The sequence below is a fragment of the Aphelocoma coerulescens genome, chromosome 5, assembly GCF_041296385.1.
Source record: "Aphelocoma coerulescens isolate FSJ_1873_10779 chromosome 5, UR_Acoe_1.0, whole genome shotgun sequence".
NCBI classification, from domain to species: Eukaryota; Metazoa; Chordata; class Aves; order Passeriformes; family Corvidae; genus Aphelocoma; species Aphelocoma coerulescens.
This window is the reverse complement of record NC_091019.1, coordinates 1505065-1528419: the sequence shown is the minus strand read 5'-3', so window position 1 is coordinate 1528419 and position 23355 is coordinate 1505065. Positions and strand designations below refer to the sequence as shown.

General features: G+C 66.9%; 4 protein-coding genes across 6 annotated transcripts; 3 read left to right on the top strand and 1 right to left on the bottom strand.

Moving 5' to 3' along the window:
• Positions 1-308: 308 nt before the first annotated feature.
• ZDHHC5 (zinc finger DHHC-type palmitoyltransferase 5) lies at positions 309-17603 on the top strand. 2 transcript variants are annotated; one of them, XM_069016187.1, is made up of 12 exons: positions 309-386; positions 5349-6605; positions 11865-11986; positions 12340-12497; positions 12582-12754; positions 12855-12957; positions 13305-13396; positions 13477-13609; positions 14031-14154; positions 14919-15031; positions 15176-16056; positions 16363-17603. In XM_069016187.1, the coding sequence occupies exons 2-12, from the start codon at positions 6502-6504 to the stop codon at positions 16526-16528; spliced, it is 2169 nt and encodes a 722-aa protein (XP_068872288.1). In that variant the 5' UTR covers positions 309-386; positions 5349-6501; the 3' UTR covers positions 16529-17603. The 2 variants fall into 2 exon arrangements, with proteins under 2 accessions (XP_068872288.1, XP_068872289.1); XM_069016188.1 differs by lacking the exon at positions 309-386 and adding an exon at positions 2499-2519.
• A 90-nt stretch (positions 17604-17693) lies between these two features.
• On the bottom strand, positions 17694-19533 carry MED19 (mediator complex subunit 19). 2 transcript variants are annotated; one of them, XM_069016190.1, is made up of 5 exons: positions 19319-19533; positions 18737-18993; positions 18568-18664; positions 18390-18484; positions 17694-18266 (listed from the first exon to the last, which is right to left on the bottom strand). In XM_069016190.1, exons 1-5 carry the CDS (start codon positions 19515-19517, stop codon positions 18204-18206), a joined length of 711 nt encoding a protein of 236 aa, XP_068872291.1. In that variant the 5' UTR covers positions 19518-19533; the 3' UTR covers positions 17694-18203. The 2 variants fall into 2 exon arrangements, with proteins under 2 accessions (XP_068872291.1, XP_068872290.1); XM_069016189.1 differs by lacking the exon at positions 19319-19533 and having other exon boundaries at positions 18737-19223.
• Positions 19534-19734: 201 nt separating this feature from the next.
• On the top strand, positions 19735-21948 carry TMX2 (thioredoxin related transmembrane protein 2). Its single transcript, XM_069016184.1, has 8 exons — positions 19735-19937; positions 20352-20412; positions 20573-20686; positions 20820-20896; positions 20972-21078; positions 21166-21231; positions 21340-21469; positions 21575-21948. Exons 1-8 carry the CDS (start codon positions 19749-19751, stop codon positions 21713-21715), a joined length of 885 nt encoding a protein of 294 aa, XP_068872285.1. The 5' UTR covers positions 19735-19748; the 3' UTR covers positions 21716-21948.
• Positions 21949-22062: 114 nt separating this feature from the next.
• SELENOH (selenoprotein H) lies at positions 22063-23321 on the top strand. Its single transcript, XM_069016185.1, has 5 exons — positions 22063-22168; positions 22446-22658; positions 22737-22882; positions 22954-23067; positions 23148-23321. The coding sequence occupies exons 2-4, from the start codon at positions 22507-22509 to the stop codon at positions 23052-23054; spliced, it is 399 nt and encodes a 132-aa protein (XP_068872286.1). The 5' UTR covers positions 22063-22168; positions 22446-22506; the 3' UTR covers positions 23055-23067; positions 23148-23321.
• The last annotated feature ends 34 nt before the right edge of the window (positions 23322-23355 follow it).

Genomic DNA, 23355 nt, shown 5'->3' with positions numbered 1-23355 from the left:
GCCGCTGCTGAGCGTCTGCTGAGGGCGGGGGGTCCCCGAGGGGAGCGGGGATCGCCGGCCCCGGGCTCCCCCCGCGCCCGCAGTGCGCGGCGCCCGCTCCCGGCCGCCCTCCGTTCGCCCGCCCCCCCGTTCCCCGGCCCCGGTGTGGTACGTCCCGCGCACGCGCCGAGGCTCCGGCCGTGGCCCCGCCCTCCGCGGCGGGGGCGCGCGCGCCCGTTGCGCGGCCCCGCGCATGCGCGGCGCCGCTCCCGGGGCGGGGCGGCGGGCGGCGGCCAATGGAGGCGCGCGGGGGGGCGCGGTGCGCACGCGCGCGCGTGACGTCCCGCCCGCCGCAGCCGCCGCCGCCGTCCGTGCCCGGAGCCGCCGCCGCGCGCGGCCTCCCGCCGGTGAGTCACGTGGGCCCCGGGACCCCGCCGGGACCCCGCCGCGCCGGCACCGCCGCCGCCTCCCCGGCCCGCCGGTACCTCGCGCCCCTCGCCGGGGCCCGGCCGCGGCCGCCCCCGCCCCGCCGCTGCCCCCGCGGCTCCCCCCGCGCGCGGCTCGGGCCGTGCCCCGGTGCCCCCTCGCCGCGCCGGGGACTCTCCCGCCCGGCGCCCCCGGCGGGCACCGACCCCTGCCCGGCCCGTCCCTCCGGCCGCGGCCCCGCTCCGCCGTTCCGCACGGCCGCCCCTGCCCGATGGCCGCGCTGCCTCTGCACGGGAGCGCCGCTTCCTCCTCCTGCCCCGGCTGCCATGCCCGCGGCCCCGCCGGCACCGGGACGTTCTGCCGCGGGGAGCCGCGCCGGGGGCTGCGGGAGCGGCGGTGCCCCGCGGGCCGGGGCCGCCCCTGCGCACGGGTGCGGGGTGAGCGCAGCGGAGCGGGGCTCGTCCCCGCGCCTGGAGAGCGCCCGGGGCCCGGGAGCGGCCGTGGGCTGCCGCGGGGAGCGACCGGGGGACTCGTTCCCTGTCCCGCGCCCGGCCTGTCCCCGCCGCCCCCGGGAGCGCCGTCACCGCGCTGTTTTGGGGCACCGGAGCTCGGCCTCTGTGCCGCGGCCGAAGGGGCCGAAGCCCCTCCTCGCCGCTCGCAGGGCGCGCTCCCGGTTTGGGGGCGCTGGCAGGGATCCAGCCTGGCCTCTCCTCAGAATTCCCGAGCTTCCAAAGGCCAGAGCTGCGTCCCCAGCCCCGGGGTGCCGCCCCGCTCGCCGCGCCGGTCGCGGGCGGACCGGCTTGTCCCGGTGCTGCCCGTAGCTCTGGGAAGCGGCTCCCCCGGATCTGCCGGCTCTCGCCCCGGCACAGAGCTGGATTTGGGCGTCCGGGAAGCGGGATTCTCTGCGCTAGGGGCTGCTCGGGTTTTTGGGGGCGTGTAAAGTACACCCAGAGCCTTGTCTGGATCAAAGGCAGAGTTATCTTGGAGCCTCTCTCTGAGCTTAATCGGGTTACCGCCTTCCCTCCGTCGGGCCCAGGCGCTGCTTTAGCAGGCGTTTATTCCCGTTGGTTCCCGAGGCCGGGAATGGAGAGGGCGGTGATTGAGTGGGTCCGAGGGGAGACCTCGAGCTCCCCTCTGAGGGGCCTGCCGGGGAACATTCCCACCTGTCGCTGTGCCCGGTGTCTCCCAGCGCCGTGACAAGAGGCTGGGGCTGTCCTTGCTCGCTGTGGGGCCCGTTGGGACGCGGCCTCAGTGGGTGAGGCGTTGTTCCTCCTGCTTTGCCCATAAAATGGGGCTAATCCCGTGTAAACCAGCGGGATGGGCTGGGGAAGGAGGATGTAAGCCCCGGTGTAAGCCCTGGGCAGGAGATAAGCACGGAGTGATTCCAGCCTTCTGGCTGTCTGCAGTGGAATATTTCTCCGTGTTCTGTGCTGATCCCTCTGTACATCCAGCCGGGAGAAAGGCGGGTGTGCAGGATGCACCTGGAGCCGAGGGGCGGCCGGACACACGTTGCTGTGCACCCTCCTTTGGGGTTAAGAGCAGGGAAGTGTCCCCAGACCGCCCTGCTGGGGCAGGGGCTCCTGTTTGGACACAGGGAAGTGACCAGTGGGGATCTCATGCTGGCATTGCTCTGGCCACAGTGCCAGGTTTGGGAAAATTTCCAGTTCCTCTGATGGGTTTTGGAGTGTGACGTGTCAGCGGCTGGTTGTGCGAGGACGGGGAGAGCAGAGGGAGCTGCAGAGGGAGGAGGGAGGCCTTGTTCCACGGATGCCCCTCACTCACAGCGCCAGGCAGCGAGCTCTGGAATGGCTCTACAGAACTCTGGGATGCAGCTGATCAAAACAAGAAGTGGGAACAGGTAAAGCACATCCCGTCTCCGTGCAGCCCTGGATCTGCCCTGGATCTGGGAGTTGCCTCGCGTGGAAGGAATTGTTTGTGTGTTTGCCCCATGCCATGGGAACCCGGCTGGATCGGGGCAGGTCGGGAGCTGCGGATCCCGGCGAGTGACGCAGGTGTGGGAGCTGGTAACTGGGAGGGAGGGAATTCTGTCCTCCCCGTGCCGTGGGATCCAGTCCCAGGCGGTGGCGGGAGGGAGCTGCATGGTGGGTGCCGAGGTGCGTTTCCTCCTTCCCGGGCAGGGGCAGAGCGGAGAGCTGAAGTGAGGGAGGAGGGAATGTTGGGAGCTGGAGACGCCTGTGTCCCCAGCCCAGCAGAGGTAGGGAGGGCCTGTCTCGTGCTCCAGAAGGGACAAGCCATGGAGCTACGCGTGGAAAGGCTGGAGAGGGGCCGGAGCAGATGAGGAGAGTGGGGCGGGAAGGGGAGTAAGAGGAGGAAATCAGTGAGGCTCTACGGGGCCTTGACCCAAGAAAAGGAGACGCAGGCTCAAAGCCGTGGAAGGTGGCAGCAGTTGTGCTTGCACATGTCCCGAGGGAGGGAATTTGGAATTAAAAGAAATCCCCGGAAACGGAGATGAAGGAAACAGGAGCAGCTCCCCTGTATGAGTGGAGAGAAACCCTGGAGAGTGGAGATGGCTGCTCTGGAGGTGGCTGAGCAGCACGGAGCTGGGAAAGTGCTTCGAAAGGAGGAGCTGGGATGGGAAAACCAGGTGGAATTTCTGAGGGAGAGGGAAGGGGGAGTGAGCGGTGACACAGGCGCTGGGGGAGGAAGGAGCAGGGCAGGTCTGGAGGAGCAGCGGGAGAGGAGGAGTTGCTGGGCTGGAATTGGCAGAGGAAAGGAATGGGAGGCAAGAGCAGAGCCCGTGAAGGCCACAGGTAAGCAGGATGAGTTGGGGACTCTTTGGAGCAGGGAAGTCTGTGAGCGGCCTTTGTGGATGGGGACAAAGTGGCCAGAGAGACAGACAGAGGATTTGGGGAGAAGGTGAAGGGAAAAGAAGGGTCGGCTGACCAGAGGTGGGCCGGTTGTAGGGCTGGGAAAGAATGTGTGTGTTTGGGAGAACTGTGGCCTGAATTAGTGTAATCTGTGGGAATTTGGGGTGGATTTTCCTTGTGTTTCTCCTGGACCCCTTAAGGACTGCAGAGCAGAGACCCCGGCACGCTGTGCTGCACTTTGACAGCTTCTGCCCAGGCCTGTGCCAGGGCTGGGGCTGGGCAGTCCTGTGGGGTCCTGCACGTCAGGGGGATCAGGAGGGCATTCCCAGAGCAGCGTGGTGGCTCTGGGAGCCGGGATGGGCTCGGCAGCCTCCTGTTTGATGAGTTGTGGAGTTACTCCGGGCACAGGTGGCTGGAGCAGGGGTACGTTTGCATCGCCTCTCGCTGGGGCGTCACTGATGATGGTGCTGGGGCTCTCCCCTGCTCACAGGCCTGTCCCACGGGTACCTGATTCCATGGGGAGCTGGCTCTGGTGTGCACAGCTCCGCAGGGATTGCCCCTGGAAGGGCAGGAGCGCCTGGATCTCTAGCTGGAAAAGGGCTGGGGCAGAGCAGGGCCGCAAGACACATGCCCGTGGCGCCCTGCGAGGAGGGCAGGGTGGGGATCTCTGGAGGAGGAATATCAGGGCACAGCCCCTTCTGCCTGGCAGCGTCCGCTTGAACTCGAGGTGTGGCTGTGCCTCCACGGCGGAGCGTTCAAAGGGCCGGGTGCTCTGGGAGCAGATTGCTGCTGCTAAAGCAATCAGCCATGATGTCAGGCCTGGACTTCCGATAGCCCGTCCCTGGAACTGCTGTTGGGCTCGGCTCTGCGGGGTGCTGGGCTCTTCCCCAAATACAGAGCAGAGCGGGGCTGCGAAACTGCTGCTCTCCAGGGAACTCTGTCCCTGCCATGGAAAACGGCTTTCCCTGGTGTCACTGTTCAGATTGCTCCGCTCAGGAGCTGCTGCCAGGTGAAGCCTGCGTGTTCCCAGCCGGGCAGAGCATCGGCCCCGCGTTTCCTCTCACTCCCAAGGGCAGGGAAACCTTGGGGTGGGAAGCTGGGCTTGGGTCCTGCAGGGGCCGGGCGGCGGGAGCGGTTGTTGGGTGAGTCAGCCGGGGCGGCTGACGCCGTGAGCCGGGGCTGAACCCACTTAATGGTAACACATCCTTGTCATTAAACCCGCCTTTAATTGGGTGCCGCAGCTCTCCCAAACCTTCACCTGCGTTTAGTCAGCGCTAGAGAGTTCCCTGCCCGCCCCGAAGCAGAAACTGGGGAGGCAGAGAAAGCTGGAAGGGAGAAAGGAGCGAGTTGTAGGCTCCTCTCGGACCTGCAGTGCTGCGGAGGCAGCGAGGGGAGGGTGGGTGACAGACGGTGACAAGCTGAGGAGCGGTGGCTGTAGCAGCAGGGACTGGTGGGATATGGTGGATGATGGGCTTGGGGCAGCTCAGGGCCATGGGCCAGGGACACCTTCCACTATCCCAGGGTGCTCCAAGCCCCGTCCAGCCTGGCCTTGGACACTTCCAGGAATGTGGCATCCACAGCTCCTCTGGGCAACCTGTGCCAGGGCCTCACCACCCTCACAGGGAAGGATTTCTTCCCAACATCCCACCTAACCCTGAGCTCTGTCATTTCAAATCCACTCCCCCTTGTCCTGGCAGTACAGTTCCTGATGAACCCAGAGCTGCAAAGGCCACCTCTGATCATGGGAGTGGTGTTTTCCATGGGCCTGTCCTGTCTCCTGCCCTCCAGGGAAGGGGGTGAGATTCCTGGATGTCTTTTCCCACTGCGGTCTCCACCCTCACGTTAAGTCCTGGAGCCTCCGATCAGCCCCTGCTCCTCAGGGAGCCAGCACTCGCTGGCGCTGGGCTTTGAGCTGGAGCTGCAGGAAGGAATTCAGGGGGTCCTTCCAGGTCTCAGGGTGGGTTTCTCGGTGGTAGAGGGGGTGGCTTGGAACTCCTGCAGCAGCCAGTGCCCCTGGGCTGGGATGGGAGACGCCGTGGCCGGGCTGCTGTGGCTAATGACAGCCGGCTCCGTCCCTTCTCTCGCCATGCTAATTTCTGTTGTTGTTTTTTCCAGGTGAGCTGTGGTGCACCAGACCTTGAGTTTTAATGGTTTTATGCAGTTCTTTTTAAAAGACGGATGGATGAATGAAGAAGGATTTTAACGAAGGAAGGGGGAGGGAGAAATGGAGCTGTTTGGAGCAAGCTGAGGTTTCCCCCCGCACTGCCTGGGCCATGGGTGAGACAGAGCTGCTCAGCACCACTTCCACCCTTGGGTGTCTGCTGGGGTTGTGAAGGTGCTCCCTGAACGCCCCCTTCCCATTCACCTGCTGGGAGATGGTTTCTGCAGAGGAGATTTAATGAAATTCCTGTCGCTCCCCAACTGCCAAGTGGATACTGAGCCCGTGGAAGGGCCCGGGGGGTCAGGAGAAAGGAGCAAGTAGGAAAACCCACAATCTGCCAGGCCTTCCCCTCCGCCCCCCTCGAAAGAAAGGATTTACGGCTCAACCTTGCACCAGCTGTTCCTCGGTTTTAACAGACAAGAGAGAAATAAATAAAATTAAACGGCCACCGCCAGCCAGCCCCAGATCTTGGTGAAATCAGGGAGAGTGTTTCCGTGACCCCTCCAGCGAGGGGAGGAGGAGGAGGCACGGCAGCACCGTGAGGAAGCTGGGATTGCTTGGAGACCACCCCCTCCTCCCGTGTGGCACGGCAGAGGTGGATTAAAAAGGAGAAGTGGCTTCCCTGAGGCTCCCAGAGGGGCTTTTTTGCAAGGAGTTTGCTGATCCTGCGCTCTTCCCGGGGTGCTGGCCGGGTGGGAGGTGCCCTGCCCCAGCCTGGGGAATTCCCTCTCTTCAGAGCCTGCCTGTTGGAGTCCTGCTCCCCGTGGGCTGTTGCCTGGGCTGAGGCTCGGAAGGGCTCTCAGCATTCCCGCTCCAACGGTTGTTCTAAACCCGAATCCCCTCCTCTGTTGTGAATTTTTAATGTTTTTAACCCTCCTTCCCTGCGCCCGCGAGCTCTCACGGGGCAGAGCGTAGGGTGGGCTCCTCTCCTGGGCCTCCTGCTCCAGACCCTTCTCCGGACTGTCCGCCCCGGTCGGAGCTCGCCCCGGGAGCGGGCGCAGGGGCAGGGTAGGGGTCAGCCCCTGTCCCCCTCCCCTTCTCGTCCTGCTCTGAGTCCCCTGGGGCCTGGGCTATGCTGCGGGGCGGACCCCCCACCACAGCTCCAACATGCCAGCAGCCTCTGGAAAGAGATTCAAACCCAGCAAGTACGTCCCGGTCTCCGCTGCTGCCATCTTCCTAGTGGGAGCCACCACCCTCTTCTTCGCCTTCACGTGAGTCCCAGCTGCTCGGCCAGAGCGGGGAGGGCCGGGGGGGGGACGGGAGAGGAGCTGGGATTTCCTCCCAGAGGCAAGGGGGGTCTTGTGCTCTGGGTGCTGCAGCCGCAGCAGGAGCTGTTTCACTCCATGAGCCCGTCCGTGGTCGGCTGGGCTCCAGGTCAGCTGGGCTGGGAACTGGTTTGTGACCTGTGGGTGGAAAAACGCACGGATCACTTTCTCCTTTGGAGCCAGGCGGGGTGGATTGGTGGGCTGGGGCAGGACACGTGTTATTTTTAGTTTCATAATCGATTCGTGAGCCACAAAGGAAAGTTCAGGGAGGAGAACTCTGACCCCTGTGCCGATCGCTGGACGGGATCTGTCCCCTGCCCTGGGGCAATGAGGGTTCCACATCCCTCGAGGGGGCCCCAGGAAAGTGGCCAGCAGGTCACTGGGGGCCTTAGGGGGGTCCCCCGGGGTGGGAGATGGTGCTAGAGAGGCGTGGTGACGCTGCTCTTCCCTGCCCCGTGACACGTGCCTTGGTGACGTGCCCAGGGGGGTGACAGGCGAGGGGGGCAGGACCTCGAGGTGCTGAGGGAGCCCAGCAGAGAGCGGCTCAGCCGGGCTGGCACCGTGGCACGGTGTGCCAGGCAGGAATGCCAGAGCCCTGCATCTGGAATGGCTGCCAAGTCCTGCAGGGCATCCCCGGGGTCCCAGTGGGTTTGTGCTCGGGGTCCTGGCAGGGTGCTGGGAAGGTGTGCACCCTCTGCTTCAGGGGGCCTCTCCTGTTCCCTGGGCTTTTCCTGCTGGGGCCACAGGGATCAGCTGGAGCTGCAGAAGGCCAAAGGGGCGGGTGCTGTGGCTGCTGCCGCTGCCTGGGATGGAGCCATCGGTAGCGGGAAGGTCACCGTGGCTTTGGCTTTGGCAGCCACGGGGCAGGGACAGGGGAACTTGCCGACCAAAGAGGGGAGCGGGGTTGGTTCGCCCCGTGCGGCGCCCGGTGCAGCTGGCGGTGTCACTCAGCCGCGCGTGGCCGTCCCCCGCTGGGACACCGAGCGGTCACCAGGCTCCCAGGCCCGGGGTTTGGCTGCCCAGGCTGCCAGGTGCCTGCGGAAGTCGCTGGCTCGCTCCTGTGCCATGGGGATGAAGGAGAAGCAAAGGGGAGCTGGCAGCGCCCTCCAAGCTGTGTGTGCCAGCCCGTGTGTGACCTGGGGGCACGGGCTGGCTCTGCTCTGGCGTGGTGCCTGCCGGACAGCTGGACCCCAAGCCCATCCTGGCCACGGGTGCGAGCAGCGCCGGGAGCAGCGGCTTATCGGCGAGCGGTGAGAGGCAGCGCCGGAGCCGGCGCCGCGGAGCAGGTTTGGCCGGGGCAGGAACACCTGGGCAGGTCGCTGTAATTGCAGGTCAGCAGTGTTGTTTATCCTACTTCAGAACGTCCCGTCAAACCCTGGGCACGGCCACGAGGGAGCTGCGCTGCTCCCGGCAGGATGGTCGCCTTGGGGCAGCCTCCGCCTGCTGCCGGAGCGGCGTGGCAGGGACGTGGGGCTCGAGGTTTGCCTCCTGCGTGGTTCTGGGGGCTGCTGTGCCCCTTCCCCGACTGGCCAAGGACAGCCAGGGTGGCTGCTGACCCCCTTCCCACCTCCAGCACGCATCCTAAGGCTCGTCCCTTGGGAAGTGCGATGGAAAGCTGTAAGGGCGGGCTCTGGGAGGCCTCCCCCAAGCAAGGGAGCAGCCGGGGCTCGGCACAGCTCTTCAGGCTCCAGTTGCGTTGCTTCCAGCCTATCCACTGGACGCCTTTTGGTCCATCCGGGATTTGTGTCTCTGGGCCAAGAACTCTCTTTGATTGATTAATTTAATTAGGAGCTGCTGCTGAGCACGTGCCTGTGGAAATGAGGCCGGTTGCGCTGGAGGGAGGGGCGGCAGGAGAGGGGATGTTCCTGCTTCCCCCTGGGATGAGTGGGGGTCCCGGGCTTTGTGGGCCCTCAGACAGGTCCGTTTGGGGTCCATCTGTCCATTCTCGTGTCTCCCCACTGACTGGTCCCAGCTCCTGGTGCCGGTGGCTCTCAGGTTGCCTGTCCCCTCTCTGGGGCTGGCAGTGCCGCTAGGACACGGCGTCGCGTGCGCTCCCAGTCGGATCCAAACTTGTGTGAGGCTCTGGGCCAGCAGGGATTGTGTTTGTGCCGGCGTGGGTCAGAGCCCCAGGGCTCCGGGGAGCAGGCAGGGAGGGAAGGCTGTGTGCTCCGGGAGAGTGCAGGGGATGTGGGGCTGGGGAGGGGACGCCAGCAGGGAGGGACAGGCTTCTCCGGGCATGACTGGTGGCAAAAAGCCCGTCTCGCATCCCGGTGTGACTCATGGTGCCCGAGGTTCCCCGAGTCCTCTCATGCGCTGCCAGGGACAAGTCCCGACAGCTCCTGTGGCCATGAGCGTGTTGCATCCCGATCCCGAGGGGGAGCCCGATGGGTGCTGCGGGACCCGCGTGGCCGGCCGCGATGGGGAGGAGCCTCCCTGCTGCTCCTGCTCCTCCTGCCCTGTGTGCCCCGGGGTCGAGGCAGGGCCTGCAGCCCGTTCAGGAGAGCAAAAGGCAGGAACACATCACTCTCTCCCGATAAGGAGGTTCCCTCAGGGATGGGCAGCACCTTTGCTCCCTGCGGAGGACCCTGCTCCCTCTCGCGGGTGGGGCTGGTCCCAGGAGGTGCCTCCCTGGCTTTGGGGTCGCCGGCGTGGTGCCACCGGCTGATCTGGCTCCATGGGGATTCCCTCCCTCCCTCCTTCCCACAGCACGGGGGGGTCCCTGAGTGTGGGGGAGCAAGGAGGGCAGTGGGTCCTGGTGTTCCCTGGGGAGGAAGTTGTGCTTGCGCTGGCCCGTGAATCCCACCCAGCGGGTGTTGTCGCTGTGTCTGAGCCAAGGACCTGCTGGGCCCTATCCTGCCCCGGGAGCTCTGTGTCCCCCCAGGAAGGGCTGGCTGCTGGGACAGCACAGAGCTGTTCTCTGCCCCCTGGTCCTTCCCTCTCTGCCTGCCCCAGAGCTTTCCGGGGCAGCTGGCTTCTTCCCTGCTTCCCTGGGCTCTGTCTCTCTGGATCCAGGCCGTGTGCTTGGCTCAGCCCGGCTGCTGGCTGTTCCCTGTGTGGGATGGCTGCCCGGGCATGGGTCTTCCTGGCTCCCCTCCATCTCTTTCAAGCAAAGGTTTGGGCTGGGATTTCCCTTCCTGGAGAGAGGAGCTCCTTCTGCAGGGTTTCTGGAAGGGCATTTCCTACTTTTAGGGCTTCTCTGAGCCCCCTGCCCCTCTCTGTCCAGACTCCTCTTGAGTGGAGTGGGAGTTCAGCTCAGGGACATGGGGTCCTTGGTTCTGGTGTGTCCTCCTCCCTCTGTGCAACCCCCTGACAGGAGCGTGTGGCCAGGTGAGGCTGGGCTCTTCTCCCAAGGAGCAAGTGATGGGACAAGAGGAAGCGGCCTCAGGTGGTGCCAGGAGAGGTTTCGTTTGGATGTTAGGGAAAATTTCCTCATGGAAAGGGTTGTTCAGCCCAGGGCAGTGGTGAAGTCACCAAAAACCATGTGTCTGTGGAACTTAAGGACATGGTTCAGTGGTGGCCTCGACAGTGCTGGGGAAGCAGTTGGAATGGTGATCTTTGAAGGCTTTTCCAACCTGAACAATTCTGTGATTCCGTGGCTCTCTGATTCTTCCCTTCTCGGGCTGCGGCCTGGCGCTGTCACGTAGGTCCTGTGCCTCCAGCGCTGCTCCGAGGGTTTTGGGGCACGGATTGGAGAGGACTCCTCCTCTCCAGCCCGTCCCAGCTGCAGAGAATCCGCCTGGCTGGCTTCCAGTGGAGGCAGCAGGGCCGGCACTGCCAGTGCCGAGCATGGAGCCGCTCCCCAGCCCGGGGCAGAGCTCGGGGGGCCGGGAGGTGCCATCCCGGGAGGAGAGGCCGGCCTGATAGGGAGCAGGGAGGCAGCGCCCAGGGTGCCCAGCAGGGCAGCTCCTGAGGAGCGCAGCAGGAAGAGGCTTTGGGGAAGATGGTTTGCAGGAGAAGCTTGGCATGGTGTGTGGGGCCTGGAGGGGCCAGAGAGGATGAGGATGAGGAGAAGGAGGAAGAAGAGGAGTGTGCTGGGTGGCTTGGCCATGCTGTGCTCCTTGCCAGGGATCTCCTGCAACCAAAGGTCTGCCCTCCTGCTCTCATCCCTGTGCCTGGATGGGGACAGCCTCAGCCTTGGCCTGTGGGAGCAGGTCCCACTGCTGATTCCCACCCTCCCTGGGGCAGTGCCCGGTGCTGGGAGCGCCCTGCCCGCCTCGCCCTCTGTGCTGCCAGGTGTGTGCTGGAAGGGTGTGCCCGCTCCTCCTGCCCTGCCCGGGGCAGCCCCCCCGGCACGGCCGCTGCTCCTCACCCGGGGGTGCCCCTCTGCCCTCCTCAGGGCCCTGAACTGGGACAGAGCCCTGCACCAAAGGCTCCTTCCCAGCTGGAGCCTTGCCGTGGCCCCCAGAGCTGCCGTGACAAGGACGGGGCTGCCTCACCCGGCGATGGGACCCATCCCCACGGGCGGTGGTGGAGGAGGGGACGGGGCCGGTGCCTGCCCCTTCACCCCAGCCTGCGGGGGATTACGGCGCTGGCACCATATGTCGTCCTGCCCGCCCAGCCCCGCACGCTCCGGCCACCTAAATCCATCGGCACTTAGCTGGGTGGGGGGAAGAGAGGGACAGATGCTGCCCTAGATCTGTGGGATTAAATCCCAGCAGCAAAGCAGATTAGGGAATTACGCTGGCGCCTGCAAGGGGGAAGCCCGCTGGGGAAAGAGGGAGCAGGGTGATTCCCTCGCTGCACTCCCACGGGCCTCCTGGAGGAGCTGGGTGCTGGCTGGGGTCCCTGTGTCCTGCTGGAGCTATGTCTCTGGGATGTGAGGAGCATCAGTGGCTCTGGAGGTGCCAGAGCTGGTGCTGGTTTTGTGTCCCCTCACAGGGTCCCTTCTGTCCGAAGCAGCTGGCAAGGCACACAGAGGGCCTTCCAGCGGGTCCCCTGGGTGCCTCCCATGCCATCAGCCTGGGTCCCCCTGTTCCCAGCACCACTGCTCTGTGGGACCCTCCAGTGGGGTCCCAAAGGGGAACTTTGCTCCCTGATGGATGCCCGGAGCACGTCCCATGTGCTCCCCGGGCTGGGGCCAGGCTGTGCTGTAGAGGTGGCTCCAGTTTGGGTGTGGGATGCACTGCTGGGAGCCCCTGGGACGGTGGGAGGTGGCGGGAGGACGCAAGCGAGGGGTGCGAGGTCTCACGGCTGCTGTGCCCGCAGGTGCCCGGGGCTCAGTCTCTACGTGTCCCCCGTCATCCCCGCCTACAATGCCGTCGTCTTCCTCTTCGTGCTGGCCAACTTCAGCATGGCCACCTTCATGGACCCGGGCATATTCCCGCGAGGTGAGTCTGGCTCCAGCCGGGAAGAGCTGCCTCCTTGCACCCTTCCTCCGAGGTACAGGGGATTTCTGGGGCCCAAGGGGCTGGTGAGGAGCCCTCTTCGCCCTGCCCAGTGGGATCAGGCGGTGGCACGCACTGCAGCGATGGCAGCTCTGGGTTCAGCACCCCGTGTTGGCCCCCTGGGGCTCAGGCAGCGTCAGGATGCTGGGGCAGGGCCCGGGAGAGCCCCCCGGCCCGTGTTTGGGGGTCCCTGGTTGTCCCCGTGCTGGGTGACAGGAGGGTGGTGCCGGGAGCCTTCGGCTCGGGCGGGCAGGGGCTGGCCGGGCCCTGACGCCGTGCCGGGGTGTCCCCATCAGCTGAGGAGGACGAGGACAAGGAGGACGATTTCCGGGCCCCGCTGTACAAGACGGTGGAGATCAAGGGCATCCAGGTGCGCATGAAGTGGTGCGCGACCTGCCGCTTCTACCGCCCGCCGCGCTGCTCCCACTGCAGCGTCTGCGACAACTGCGTGGAGGTGAGGAGCTGCGGGGCCCCCGCCAGCCCCGCGCGGGGCAGGGAGCCCCGGGAGCACCCCCTCACCGTGCCCCGTCCCCGGCAGGAGTTCGACCACCACTGCCCCTGGGTCAACAACTGCATCGGGCGGCGCAACTACCGCTACTTCTTCCTCTTCCTGCTGTCGCTCACCACGCACATCATGGGCGTCTTCGGCTTCGGGCTGCTCTACGTCCTGTACCAGGTGGAGGAGCTCTCCGGTGTCCGCATGGCCGTCACGTATCCTCCGGGCAGCGGGAGCGGGCGGGGGGGTCGGTGGGGTCTGGGGGCGGCGCGGTGCCGGGCGGGGCTGTGGCTGCTCCTTAGCTGGCTGTGGCAGGATGGTGGTGATGTGCGTGGCCGGGCTCTTCTTCATTCCCGTCGCGGGCCTGACGGGCTTCCACGTGGTGCTCGTGGCCAGGGGCCGCACTACCAACGAACAGGTACGTCCAGGGGCTACGGGGGGACTGCCGGCCTGGCCAGGCCACCTACGGATACATTTTGGGATTTCCCGGGAGAGGATGGGTGTGGGAGACCCCTGAGCTGGGGAGGGGAGAGCCCAGGGTGACTAAGCGGCAGCTGCATCCATGGGGGTGCAGTCAGAGGATGGAGCCGGGTGGGCGTTTCTGGGGGGCCGGGAGGTGAAGCTGAGGAGAGCCCACCCCCTCAGGGTTAGTTGAGCACTGAAACAGGGACTAGGAAAAGGAGCGGGATCTTGGAGCGTGCCTGTCCTGGGAGGCTGTCCTGAGGGAGCTGGCGTGGCCGGCTCTGACGCTCCTTTGTCCCGCAGGTGACGGGCAAGTTCCGCGGGGGTGTCAACCCCTTCACCAACGGTTGCTGTAAGAACGTCAGCCGGGTCCTCTGCAGCTCCCCCGCCCCCAGGTGAGCCGGGCTCTGCACCCCTGGAAAAACTGCTCCATCCTGGGTTCCAGGCCGTGACCTTCCTCCCTCCCCCTCCCCAGGTACCTCGGGCGCCCGAAGGCCGAGCAGACGGTGCTGGTGAGACCCCCCTTCCTGCGGCCCGAGGTGTCGGACGGTCAGATCACCGTCAAGATCATGGACAACGGTATCCAGACAGAGCTGAAAAGGACAAAGGTGAGGAAGGTGGGGACCAGCGCTGCCTGCGCTGGGGCCCTCCACGGAGCCCAGGGGGTGCAAGCCTGCATCCGTGAGTAGAGAACCAAGTGAGCCTGGTCATGTTGCCTGTTCCCCTCCGTGTCGTCTTGTTCTATGTCCCTGCGGGATGGAAACTGTCCCACTCCCATGTGGCAGCGACCACATGAGGCTTTGCCCCCTCCATTGCCCTTACCGGTCCCATCCTTGCCCGCACAGCACCCTCTGGAGGTTCCCCCTCCTTGGCACTTCCAGCACCCGCCCGGGGCGCGCGCCGCCCCCCGTTCTATCGGATGGCCTGGGAGGCAGCGGGAGCCCCCAGCGCCGCTGCCCGTGCCCTGCCTGCCCAGGAGGGGCTGAGGCCTCGGCCCCTCCTGACCCCGCCTGCGCTTTGTCTCTGCAGTCCAAGGGGAGCCTGGAGGTGACGGAGAGCCAGTCTGCTGACGCCGAGCCGCCACCCCCACCTAAGCCCGACCTCAGCCGCTACACGGGCCTGAGGACACACTTAACCCTGGCCACCACCGAGGGTAAGGAGGGCCACCAGGGCCCTGCCAGCCGCTGGGAGGGGAGCCCAGGGCTGCGCCAGGCAGGCCAGGAGCCAGGGCCGTAGGCAGCTTTAACAGGCTGCAGGGCAGACCCGGAGCACATCGGCATTCCCGGGCCGGTGTATGTGGCCCCTTGCACTTGGAGAAGCCTGCGGGATGCTCACAGCCAGCTCTGCTCTGCCGGAGGCCGAGCCCAGCCGCGCGGCGCTGTCCGGAGCCGCCGGGAGCTGTGCCTCGCGGCTGCCACGCTGCCAGGACGGAGGAGGCGAAGCGGTGGCGGGCCTGGCTCGGCGGCACAGCGCGTCTGCGGCCGGCTCCGCGTGGGCCTGGCCAGAGGTGGGATGTGATGGGCAGAGCCTGTGGCAGCTGCTTCCCGCAGCAGCTGGAGACCCCGCAGCTCTCCCGGTCCCGGCTGGGCTCCGCTGCCCAGCCCCGCTGCCCGCTGCAGGGTGCGTGTCCCATGGAGCGCCCCGACACCCCTGTGCCGTGTGCCCCCAGCGTGGCACCCAGCCGGGGCTGCCGCAGGGGCACGGAAGTGCCAGCCAGCCCCACACGCGGGGCTGTGGGGACACCCCTTCCTCCCGGTCTGTCTCTCCCACCCCGGTGCACCTCCCCTCCAGCCCGTCCCTCCTCCCCCCCCGGTCTGTCCCCCCCAGGCTCGGAGCCGGTTCTCGGGCAGGGAGGGCGGGGCTCGGTGCGTTCCTTGCCCGCAGCCCCCCTGAGCTTGCCCCTGTCTCCCGGCGCAGACAGCAGCTTGCTAGGCAAGGACAGCCCCCCGACTCCCACCATGTACAAGTACCGGCCCGGTTACAGCAGCAGCAGCAGCTCGGCGGCCCTGCCCCACTCCACCAGCGCCAAGGTAAGGCCGAGGCTGGCGTGGGGGACCAGCCCCGAGGGGATGCCACCCCGTTGCTGGTGTGGGGAGGGTTTAGGGTGTGCTTTGGGAGCTCCGCAGGGGCCCTGTGGCCGTTCTGTGGGTAACTGCGACCCCTCTGCCCCTCAGCTGAGCCGGGTGAACAGCCTGAAGGAGCCCAACTCCATCTGTGATGGCGGCCACAAGCCCAGCTACCGCTCAGAGCCGAGCCTGGAACCCGAGAACTTCCGCTCGCCCACCTTCGGCAAGAGCTTCCACTTTGACCCTCTCTCCAGCGGCTCCCGCTCCTCCAGCCTCAAGTCGGCCCAGGGCACGGGCTTTGAGACGGGCCACCTGCAGTCCATCCGCTCGGAGGGCACCACCTCCACCTCCTACAAGAGCCTGGTGAACCAGACGCGCAACGGCAGCCTCTCGTACGACAGCCTGCTCACGCCCTCCGACAGCCCCGACTTCGAGTCGGTGCAGGCGGGCCCGGAGCCTGAGCCACCGGTGGGCTACACCTCGCCCTTCCTGTCGGCCCGCATCGCCCAGCAGCGCGAGACCGACCTGCACGGCCGCTTCGCCAGCGCCGCCTCGCCCAAGCACGTGGCGCCGCGCGAGCCCTCGCCCGTGCGCTATGACAATCTCTCCCGCCACATCGTGGCCTCCATCCAGGAGCGGGAGAAGCTGCTGCAGCAGCCGCCGGCCCCGGGCCGGGAGGAGGACGCGGGGCTGGCGGACTCGGGCATCCAGTCGACGCCGGGCTCCAGCAACGCCCCCCGCACCAGCTCCTCCTCGGACGATTCAAAGCGCTCGCCCCTGGGCAAGAACCCGCTCACCCGCCCGGCCCTGCCCCGCTTCGGCAAGCCCGAGCCCCCCCCGGCGCTGCAGGTGCGCTCGCTGGGCTCCCCCGACCAGCCCGCCGCCCCCCACCTGGGCAAATCCGTGTCTTACAGCAGCCAAAAAACAGCCTCTCAGGCCGGCGGCCCCGAGACCGAGGAGGTGGCCTTGCAGCCCTTACTGGCACCCAAGTGAGTTGCTGTGATGGCACAGGGGTGTCTGTGGCCTGTGGGGGGGGGGGGGGACCGTCACCCAGTGCCCCGCCAAGCCCCTGGGGCAGCTCCCTCCCCGGGGAGAGACGCTGGGGAGAGCAAGAGAAATCTTCCTGCTCCTCCCCGAACAGAGCTGGTACCCCCCCACATCTCCTTGGTTGCCCCTGGGGCCCCTCAGGGTCTGGAGCGGGTGGGTGGTCCCTGGGGAGGGCAGGGCTGTGGCAATGCTGGGTGCCGGTGACCTGTGCCCCCTGCTGACCCCGTGTCCGTGCTTCCTTCCCGCAGGGACGAGGTGCAGATGAGAACAGCCTACAGCAAGTCCAACGGGCAGCCCAAGAGCCTGGGCTCGGCCCCGCCGGGCCCGGGACCGGTGCCCCTCAGCAGCCCCACCCGCGGAGGCGTCAAGAAGGTCTCGGGCGTGGGGGGCACCACCTACGAGATCTCGGTATGAGGGGCAGAGCTGCCGCCCCCTCCCCTCCTCCCCGGCGGCCCCAGGGACGCGCCGTGGCCGGACGCTTGTGGACTCCCGGGAGAGCCGGGCCCCTCCCCTGCTCCTCCCTCTGCCCCCCCGGGCCGCGGGGGCTGGCACACACCCGCGGGGGGCTCGGGGAGGGCTCGGGGGGCCGCAGCCTCGGCTGCGCCAGCCACTTGTGGGCCTTGTGCAATCACCCGCTCGCCTGGCGTGGTAGGAACGGATTGTTTTTAAACCAGAATACTTTTTTTTATTATTATTGTTACGGATTCTATTTTTTTTCTCTTTCCGAGTTACCAGGTGTGTGTATATATAAATATCTATATATATAAATATAAATATTGAAAAAAAAAAAAAAAAGCAGAAATTATATATCTTACCCAGAGAGAGGAAGAAACTACCCTGCTCAGGGCCTGGGCCACCCCACCTTGTCCCTGTCCCCAAAGGAGGGACATGGGGCCGCCTCCTGCACCCACGGAAGGAGCTGTGGTGGGTGCTGGGTGTCACTGTTCCCTCCCTGAAGGGGGCTGTGGGTGCCAGGTGCCCGTCCTCGGACGCTCCCCACGCTGAGCCGCGGTGCCCGCGGCCTCCAGCCCCCTTGGGGGGGCCCAGGGAGGAGGCAGGGTGGTGGCAGCCCTCCCCCCACAGCCCCAGCCCGAGCTGGCACAGAGGCCCCAGCCTCCCCCACCCGCAGTTTTCGCTCTTTGTTCCCTTTCCCCGGGGTAGGGGGGGTGTGGTCAGGGGGCTGCTGGTTTTGTTGCCTTTTATTTTATTTCTGTTAATGACTCCGAGGGGGTTTCTCGCCGTCGCAGGGGTGTTTTTATTTCCGCTCGCTCGGGGAAGAGGCAGGTGCATCCCCGGAAAGCAATATTTTCTCATCACATGCCAAAAAAGCGCAGCCAAGGAGCCCCGTGCTCCCCGTCCCCAGAGCCCTGCCGGCACTACCGGACTCTTTCTCTACGGCAATAGCTCCCGTGGCCCCGCACAGCCACGCCAGGGTTTTTTATTATTATCAGCCATTTTAAAAACGAGGAATAAAAAGGATATTTAATGAGCCACCCCGGGGCCGTGCGTGTGCTTTGTTTGGTGTCCAGGGATGGAGCAGCCCCTCCAGGGCTCCTGATCCTCAGGATCTCGGCCTTTTCCCCCCCCTGCCTGATCCCGAGGGAGAGAGGGAAGGGGGTCTGAGAAGAGCTGAGCCTGGCCTCCCAGTTTGGGGGAGGCACCGCCTCGAGGCAAACTCTGCTCCCACAGAAGGTAAGGATTTTCCAGGCACGGGAAAAGCAGCTCCAGGGAAGGCGTCGTGGGTGCTGGTGAGGTTTGGGATCCAAAGAAGGAGGGGGCACCCTGCACGCTCCAGGGACCACCTTGGTTCGGGCTCCTCCGTGACAGCCGAAGGTCACAGCAGCCACTGCCACCAGCCCCTCCTCGGAGCAGGCTTTAATTCAAAGGTGACTGAAAAAGAGGCTCCAATGCTCCAGCTTCTTCAGGTACAAAAGCCCGAGGTCAGCACCCACAGAGTCCGTGCCCCTGGTCCTGGGGGGCTGCAGGGGTGTTCCCTTGGCCAGGGGGACAGGCCAGCGCCAGCGTCCCTGGGGTCAGCCGGGGCTGTTCCCGTGGGCCGGGGGATCCCCGGGGCGGCGCCGGCGCGGCCTCACCGTAAGCTGCTGCTGGCCTGGGAGCTGCCCACGCCCGGGTGCTCCGGGCTGTGCCGGTTCTGAGGAGGAAGGACAGGCAGAGCCTGTGAGAGCCGCTGGGCAGCAGCCCCCTGGGGATGGCCACTCACAGAGCCCCTCGGGGGGACACAGGCTGGGCACTGGACCCCAGCCTTACCACTCACCTTCTTCTTCTTCTTCTCCTTCTTCTTCCTCTTCCGCTCTGGATCCTCCTCTTTTTTCTTCTTCTTCTTCTTGTGGTCGGAGTCGGAGGGGGTTTCTGGAGAAGCGGAAGCGCCGGATGAGCTGACGCTCTGCCGGTGCTGAAGGGGGGAGGAGGGGGGCGGCTGCGGCAGCCCTTACCCGGGGGGACGGGGTCCTGCGTGCGGCTCTGTTTATGCTTGTGCTTGTTCTTCTTCTTAGGCGGCTGGATGTGCATCAGCCGGCACTGCTCGGGCAGCTGTGGAGAAAAGGGGCTGGTCAGGCCACGTCGGGCCCCTCCCACCCCCCGGCTCCAGGCCCCGGGGCTCACCGGGCCGGCGTGCAGGCGGAAGCCGGTCAGCATGGCACCGGTGAGCGGGGTGAAGGAACTGCCACAGATGGGCGGCTTCTCGATGAGCGAGCGCAGGCTGCTGCTGTCGTGGGAGCCAGGCAGGTCGATCATGCCGGGCAGGTCGGGGAGGAAGTTGCTGAGCTTCTCCTTCACCTTCTTCCCGCAGAACTTGTTGTAGGCGTGCTCCAGGTTATAGTGCGTGATCAGGTTGGTGCTGCCCGTCAGCTCCGTAGTACCTGTGCGGCCACGGGAGGAGATGGGGAGGGGGGAAACGCCCCGAGGGCACCCCCGGCCTCTCTCCCCAGCCCTGCCCAGACCCGGGACCCGCTGGGTCCGCCCAGCACCGGGATCCCTGGGCCCTCTTCCCCAGCCGTGCCCAGGCCCCGGGACCCGCTGGGTCCCCCCAGCACCGGGATCCCCGCTGGACCGAGCGTTGCGTGGCCCCGCCCCCTGCACGCTCATTGGCTCGGCGCGCCGTCAGTTCCCCCCGCGGCCGCGTTCCGCCGCGCTGATTGGCCGAGCGCGGCACTCGCCCCGCCCCGCCCCGCGGCCCGCCCGCACCTGGCAGCTCCCGCAGCAGGTAGAAGGGGCCGGCGGCGGCCTTGCGGGCCGCGTCCTCGCCCGGCGGCGGCGCGGCGGCCGAGGCGGCGGGTGGCGGTGCGGCGCCGGCGCCCGGCGCCTTGGCGGGCCCGAACCCGAGCGCGGCGGCGGCGGCGGGCGGCGGCTCGGCCGCGCCGAACAGCGCCGAGAAGTTCTCCATATTCCCGGCGTGCCCCGCGCGGGGCTGCCCCGCCCCGCCATTGGCCGAGCACCGCCCCCGCCCCGCCCCTGCCCCCCGTTGCTACGGGAGACCCGTCCCAGCCTTCTGATTGGCCGCTCCTCTCTTTCCTCTCATTGGCCCGCGGGCGCAGGGGAGCGCCCGCCTCGCCGCTCCCCATTGGCCGGCGCGGGGAGGCCCCGCCCCCGCGGCAGTGGGCGGGGCGGAGGGAAGATGGCGGTGGTGGCGCCGCTGCTGGCGCTGCTGTGGGGGCTACCGGGGCTCTGCCGATGGCTCGCCCGGCCCTACTATCCACTCTCCGCGCTGCTCGCCGCCGCCTTCCTGCTCGTGCGCAAGGTCCCGCCGCTCTGCCGCGGGCTGCCCTCGCAGCGGGAGGATGGCAACCCCTGCGACTTCGACTGGGTGAGGCGGCGCGGCCTGTCCCCGCACCCCCGGGCCTGTCCCCGCACCCCCGGGCCTATCCCCGCACCCCTGGGCATGTCCCCGCACCCCCGGCCCTGGCCTGGCTCCCCTCCTGCTCACACAGCTCCTCGACCTGGCTGAGGGAGGAGATGCCCGGTAGCCCCCGAGTTGCTCTGCGGTGCCTCCCTACAGCCGAAAGGGCCCCCAGGCACTGGCCGAGCCCATGGCCGCGGGGCAGCCCCTCTCCTCGCTGTTGTCCCCCAGGGAGGGATGGCGGCTCCGGGCTCTGGCAGGGCTTTGGGGCCGGTAGGGCCTGGCGTGGCCACAGGTCCCGGTGCCGGGCCGGGCCAGGCCAGGCGTGGCTCCAAGGTGCCCTGGGCACTTCTAGCTCATGCTGTCCCTTCTCTGTGCCAGAGGGAGGTGGAGATCCTCATGTTCCTCAGTGCCATTGTCATGATGAAGAACCGGCGCTCCAGTGAGTCAGGGGGCCGTGGGGGGCTGGGGCTGCTTATGGGGCATCCTCCAAGGAGCTGGGTGGGGTGGCATCTGGAGGACCAGATCCAGCTCGCCCTGAAGTTACCCCAGCCTTCTGGGGGAGTCTGGCCCCATCCCTTCTTCCTGTCTGCCCTTGCCAGTCACTGTGGAGCAGCACATTGGGAATATCTTCATGTTCAGCAAAGTGGCCAACGCCATCCTCTTCTTCCGCCTCGACATCCGCATGGGGCTGCTCTACCTCACGCTCTGCATAGGTGAGTCTGGGTGTTTTGCTGCCCTAGATTCGCCTAGTCCTGGCTCCCCCTGGCTGCTCTGGGGCAGGGGAGCTCCGTCCCAGGCCCAGCCTGGCCCTCCTGGCACTGGGGTCTCAGGGTGCTGTCATTGCAGTGTTCCTGATGACCTGCAAGCCACCCCTCTACATGGGCCCTGAATACATCAAGTACTTCAGTGACAAGACCATCGATGTGAGTATCTCCCCAACCCTGCGAGTTTTGGGGGGCTCTGCCCACCGCGCCCCTAAGCCTGTGCTGGTGTGGCAGGAGGAGCTGGAGAGGGACAAGCGGGTGACATGGATTGTTGAGTTCTTTGCCAACTGGTCCAGCGAGTGCCAGTCCTTTGCCCCCATCTTTGCTGACCTCTCTCTCAAGTGAGTGGCACCCACTGGGATCGTGGTGGGTCACGGGGCCCGTGGTCCCCTGTGTCCCTCACAGCCCCGTGTCCCCATCCTGCCCAGGTACAACTGCTCAGGACTCCAGTTTGGGAAGGTGGATGTCGGCCGGTACACGGACGTCAGCACCAGGTGTGGGGGACGCAGCCTGGGCAAGCCGGGCCCACTCTGGGGCAGTCCCCGTGACCCTCCAGCCCCCTCAGGCTGCCCGAGGGTCACTGTTGGCTTGTCCTGACCCAGGTACAAGGTCAGCACCTCGCCTCTCACCAAGCAGCTGCCCACCCTCATCCTCTTCCAGGGCGGGACGGAGATCATGCGGCGACCGCAGATCGACAAGAAGGGCCGGGCTGTGTCCTGGACCTTCTCTGAGGTGGGTGGGACCTTCCAGCCCTCCATTCCCCTGCCCAGCCTGGGCCTGGGATGAACGGGGAACGCGAGGTCCCAGTGGTGCTGATGCTGCCTCTTGGCCCCACAGGAGAACGTGATCAGGGAGTTCAACCTCAACGAGCTCTACCAGAAGGCCAAGAAGCAGGCGAAGCCGCGGGAGGAGGGGCCCGAGGAGCCCCCAGCCGTGCCAGCGGCCGTGCCGCAGCAGGAGACCAAGAAGGACAAGTAGAAGCTGCCCAGTACTGTCGCCCATCACCATGTCGCCATCACCGTGGTGGCACCGGCCCCGCGGGCCCGCCCGGCCCTGCCCGGAGCTGCTCCCCGTGGGGGCTGGTCCCGGCTGAGCCCCGGGAAAGCAGCGGTGCCCCCGGTCCCGTGCGGGCAGGGCGGTAGGAGGGGCCCCGCCTCGGTTAACGCTCGCTCTCATCCATCGCTGACAATAAACGGTCCGTGTGCCGTGTCCGTGCCGTGTCCGTGTCCGTGTGCCCGGTCCCGGTCCGCGAGCGGGGCGGGGCTTACCGGGGCGGGGGCGGGGCTTCTGCGGAGCCCCCGCGCTCTGATTGGCTGAGCCGGAGCGGGCGGAACCGGCGCCCACCGGGGGGCTCCGGGGCCCTTCCGGCCCCGCCCCTTCCGGCCCCGCCCCTCCCGGCGGCGCGCGCTCCCGGCACGTGGCCAGCGGCAGGTAGGAGGCGGCGCGGCCGCTCCAGGCCCCGGGCCTGTCCCCTCCCTTCCCCGGGGCCCCGCTTCCCTACTCTCGCCAGCCACACACCGCGGCGGGATCCCCGGGGAGCCGCTTCCCGCCCTCTTCCGCAGGATCCCAGCGGGGACCCTCGTTTCCCACACTGGCGCACCGCCGGGGGCCGGCCCTTCCTGGCCCCCTCCCGCAGCAGTGTCCCCGTAGGGACCCTCCTTTCACTTCCCTGACGGCGGGGTAGCTGAGATCCCTTCCCACCCCACAGCGGCATCCCCGGGACCCCCATCCTGCTCCGGCGTCGGCCGCACCGCCTCGGCTCTCCCAGGATGGCTCCCCGCGGGAGGAAGCGCGGAGCCCAGCAGCCGGCGGCGGCCGAGGCACCGGGGCCAGCGGGAGCCCCGCAGAAGCGGGCGCGGGCCCAGGCCCAGGGCGAGGGCAGCCCCGGGGACGTCGGCCCCCGCGTTGTCATCGAGCACTGGTGAGCAGCCGAGGTGCCGGGCGGTGGTGGGACGCCTTCGGGTGCCCCCCAGGTCGCTGACGGCCGTGCCCCCCACAGCAAGAGCTGACGCGTGTTCGGGCGCAACGCGGCGGCGGTGAGCGAGGCCCTGCGCGGGGCCATGGCCAGCCTCCCCGTGGACATCAACCCCCGGCCGCCGCGCAGGAACAGCTTCGAGGTGTCCCTGGTGAAGGAGGACGGCAGCAGTAAGTGCTGGGCTGGGGGGCGGCGGGGGCTCCCGGCACCCCTGATCCGACAATGCCCTTTGTCCCCCCAGCCGTGGAGCTGTGGAGCGGTATCGGGAAGGGGCCTCCTCGCAAGCTGAAGTTCCCCCAGCCAGAGACCGTAGTGGAAGCCCTGAAGAGCAGCTTGGCATAGAGACATTGGCCAGGTGAGTGGGGATGGGACCGGGATGGGATGGGACGGGACAGGGATGGGACCAAGAGGGACCAACTGCCCCTCTCTTCACAGCCGAGCCAGGACCGGCGCAGGCGGCACGAGCGTCCATGAAGAGGCGAGACCAAGTGGGGGGCACCTGCCAGCCCCAGTCCCGTCCCTGATGCTGCAGCTCTGCCGCTGCCAGACTCCTGGCTCCCTCCACACCCCGCTGTCCCCCCAACCTCCAATAAAGTTTAGTACTCCCCAGCACAGCTCCAGCCCTTTATTCCAAGGACACACA

What these genes read in the sequence shown, in the direction of transcription:
- ZDHHC5 (XM_069016187.1), top strand. Translation starts at nt 6,502, where the DNA reads ATGCCAGCAGCCTCTGGAAAGAGATTCAAACCCAGCAAGTACGTCCCG. An exon ending in CCCGGGCATATTCCCGCGAG is followed by an intron (nt 11,987 to 12,339) that starts GTGAGTCTGGCT and finishes TGTCCCCATCAG; the next exon opens with CTGAGGAGGACGAGGACAAG. An exon ending in GCCGCACTACCAACGAACAG is followed by an intron (nt 12,958 to 13,304) that starts GTACGTCCAGGG and finishes TTTGTCCCGCAG; the next exon opens with GTGACGGGCAAGTTCCGCGG.
- MED19 (XM_069016189.1), bottom strand. Translation starts at nt 19,219, where the DNA reads ATGAGCGTGCAGGGGGCGGGGCCACGCAACGCTCGGTCCAGCGGGGAT. An exon ending in TCCGCCTGCACGCCGGCCCG is followed by an intron (nt 18,665 to 18,736) that starts GTGAGCCCCGGG and finishes TTTTCTCCACAG; the next exon opens with CTGCCCGAGCAGTGCCGGCT. An exon ending in GCAGGACCCCGTCCCCCCGG is followed by an intron (nt 18,485 to 18,567) that starts GTAAGGGCTGCC and finishes CCGCTTCTCCAG; the next exon opens with AAACCCCCTCCGACTCCGAC.
- TMX2 (XM_069016184.1), top strand. Translation starts at nt 19,749, where the DNA reads ATGGCGGTGGTGGCGCCGCTGCTGGCGCTGCTGTGGGGGCTACCGGGG. An exon ending in ACCCCTGCGACTTCGACTGG is followed by an intron (nt 19,938 to 20,351) that starts GTGAGGCGGCGC and finishes TCTCTGTGCCAG; the next exon opens with AGGGAGGTGGAGATCCTCAT. An exon ending in TGTCCTGGACCTTCTCTGAG is followed by an intron (nt 21,470 to 21,574) that starts GTGGGTGGGACC and finishes TTGGCCCCACAG; the next exon opens with GAGAACGTGATCAGGGAGTT.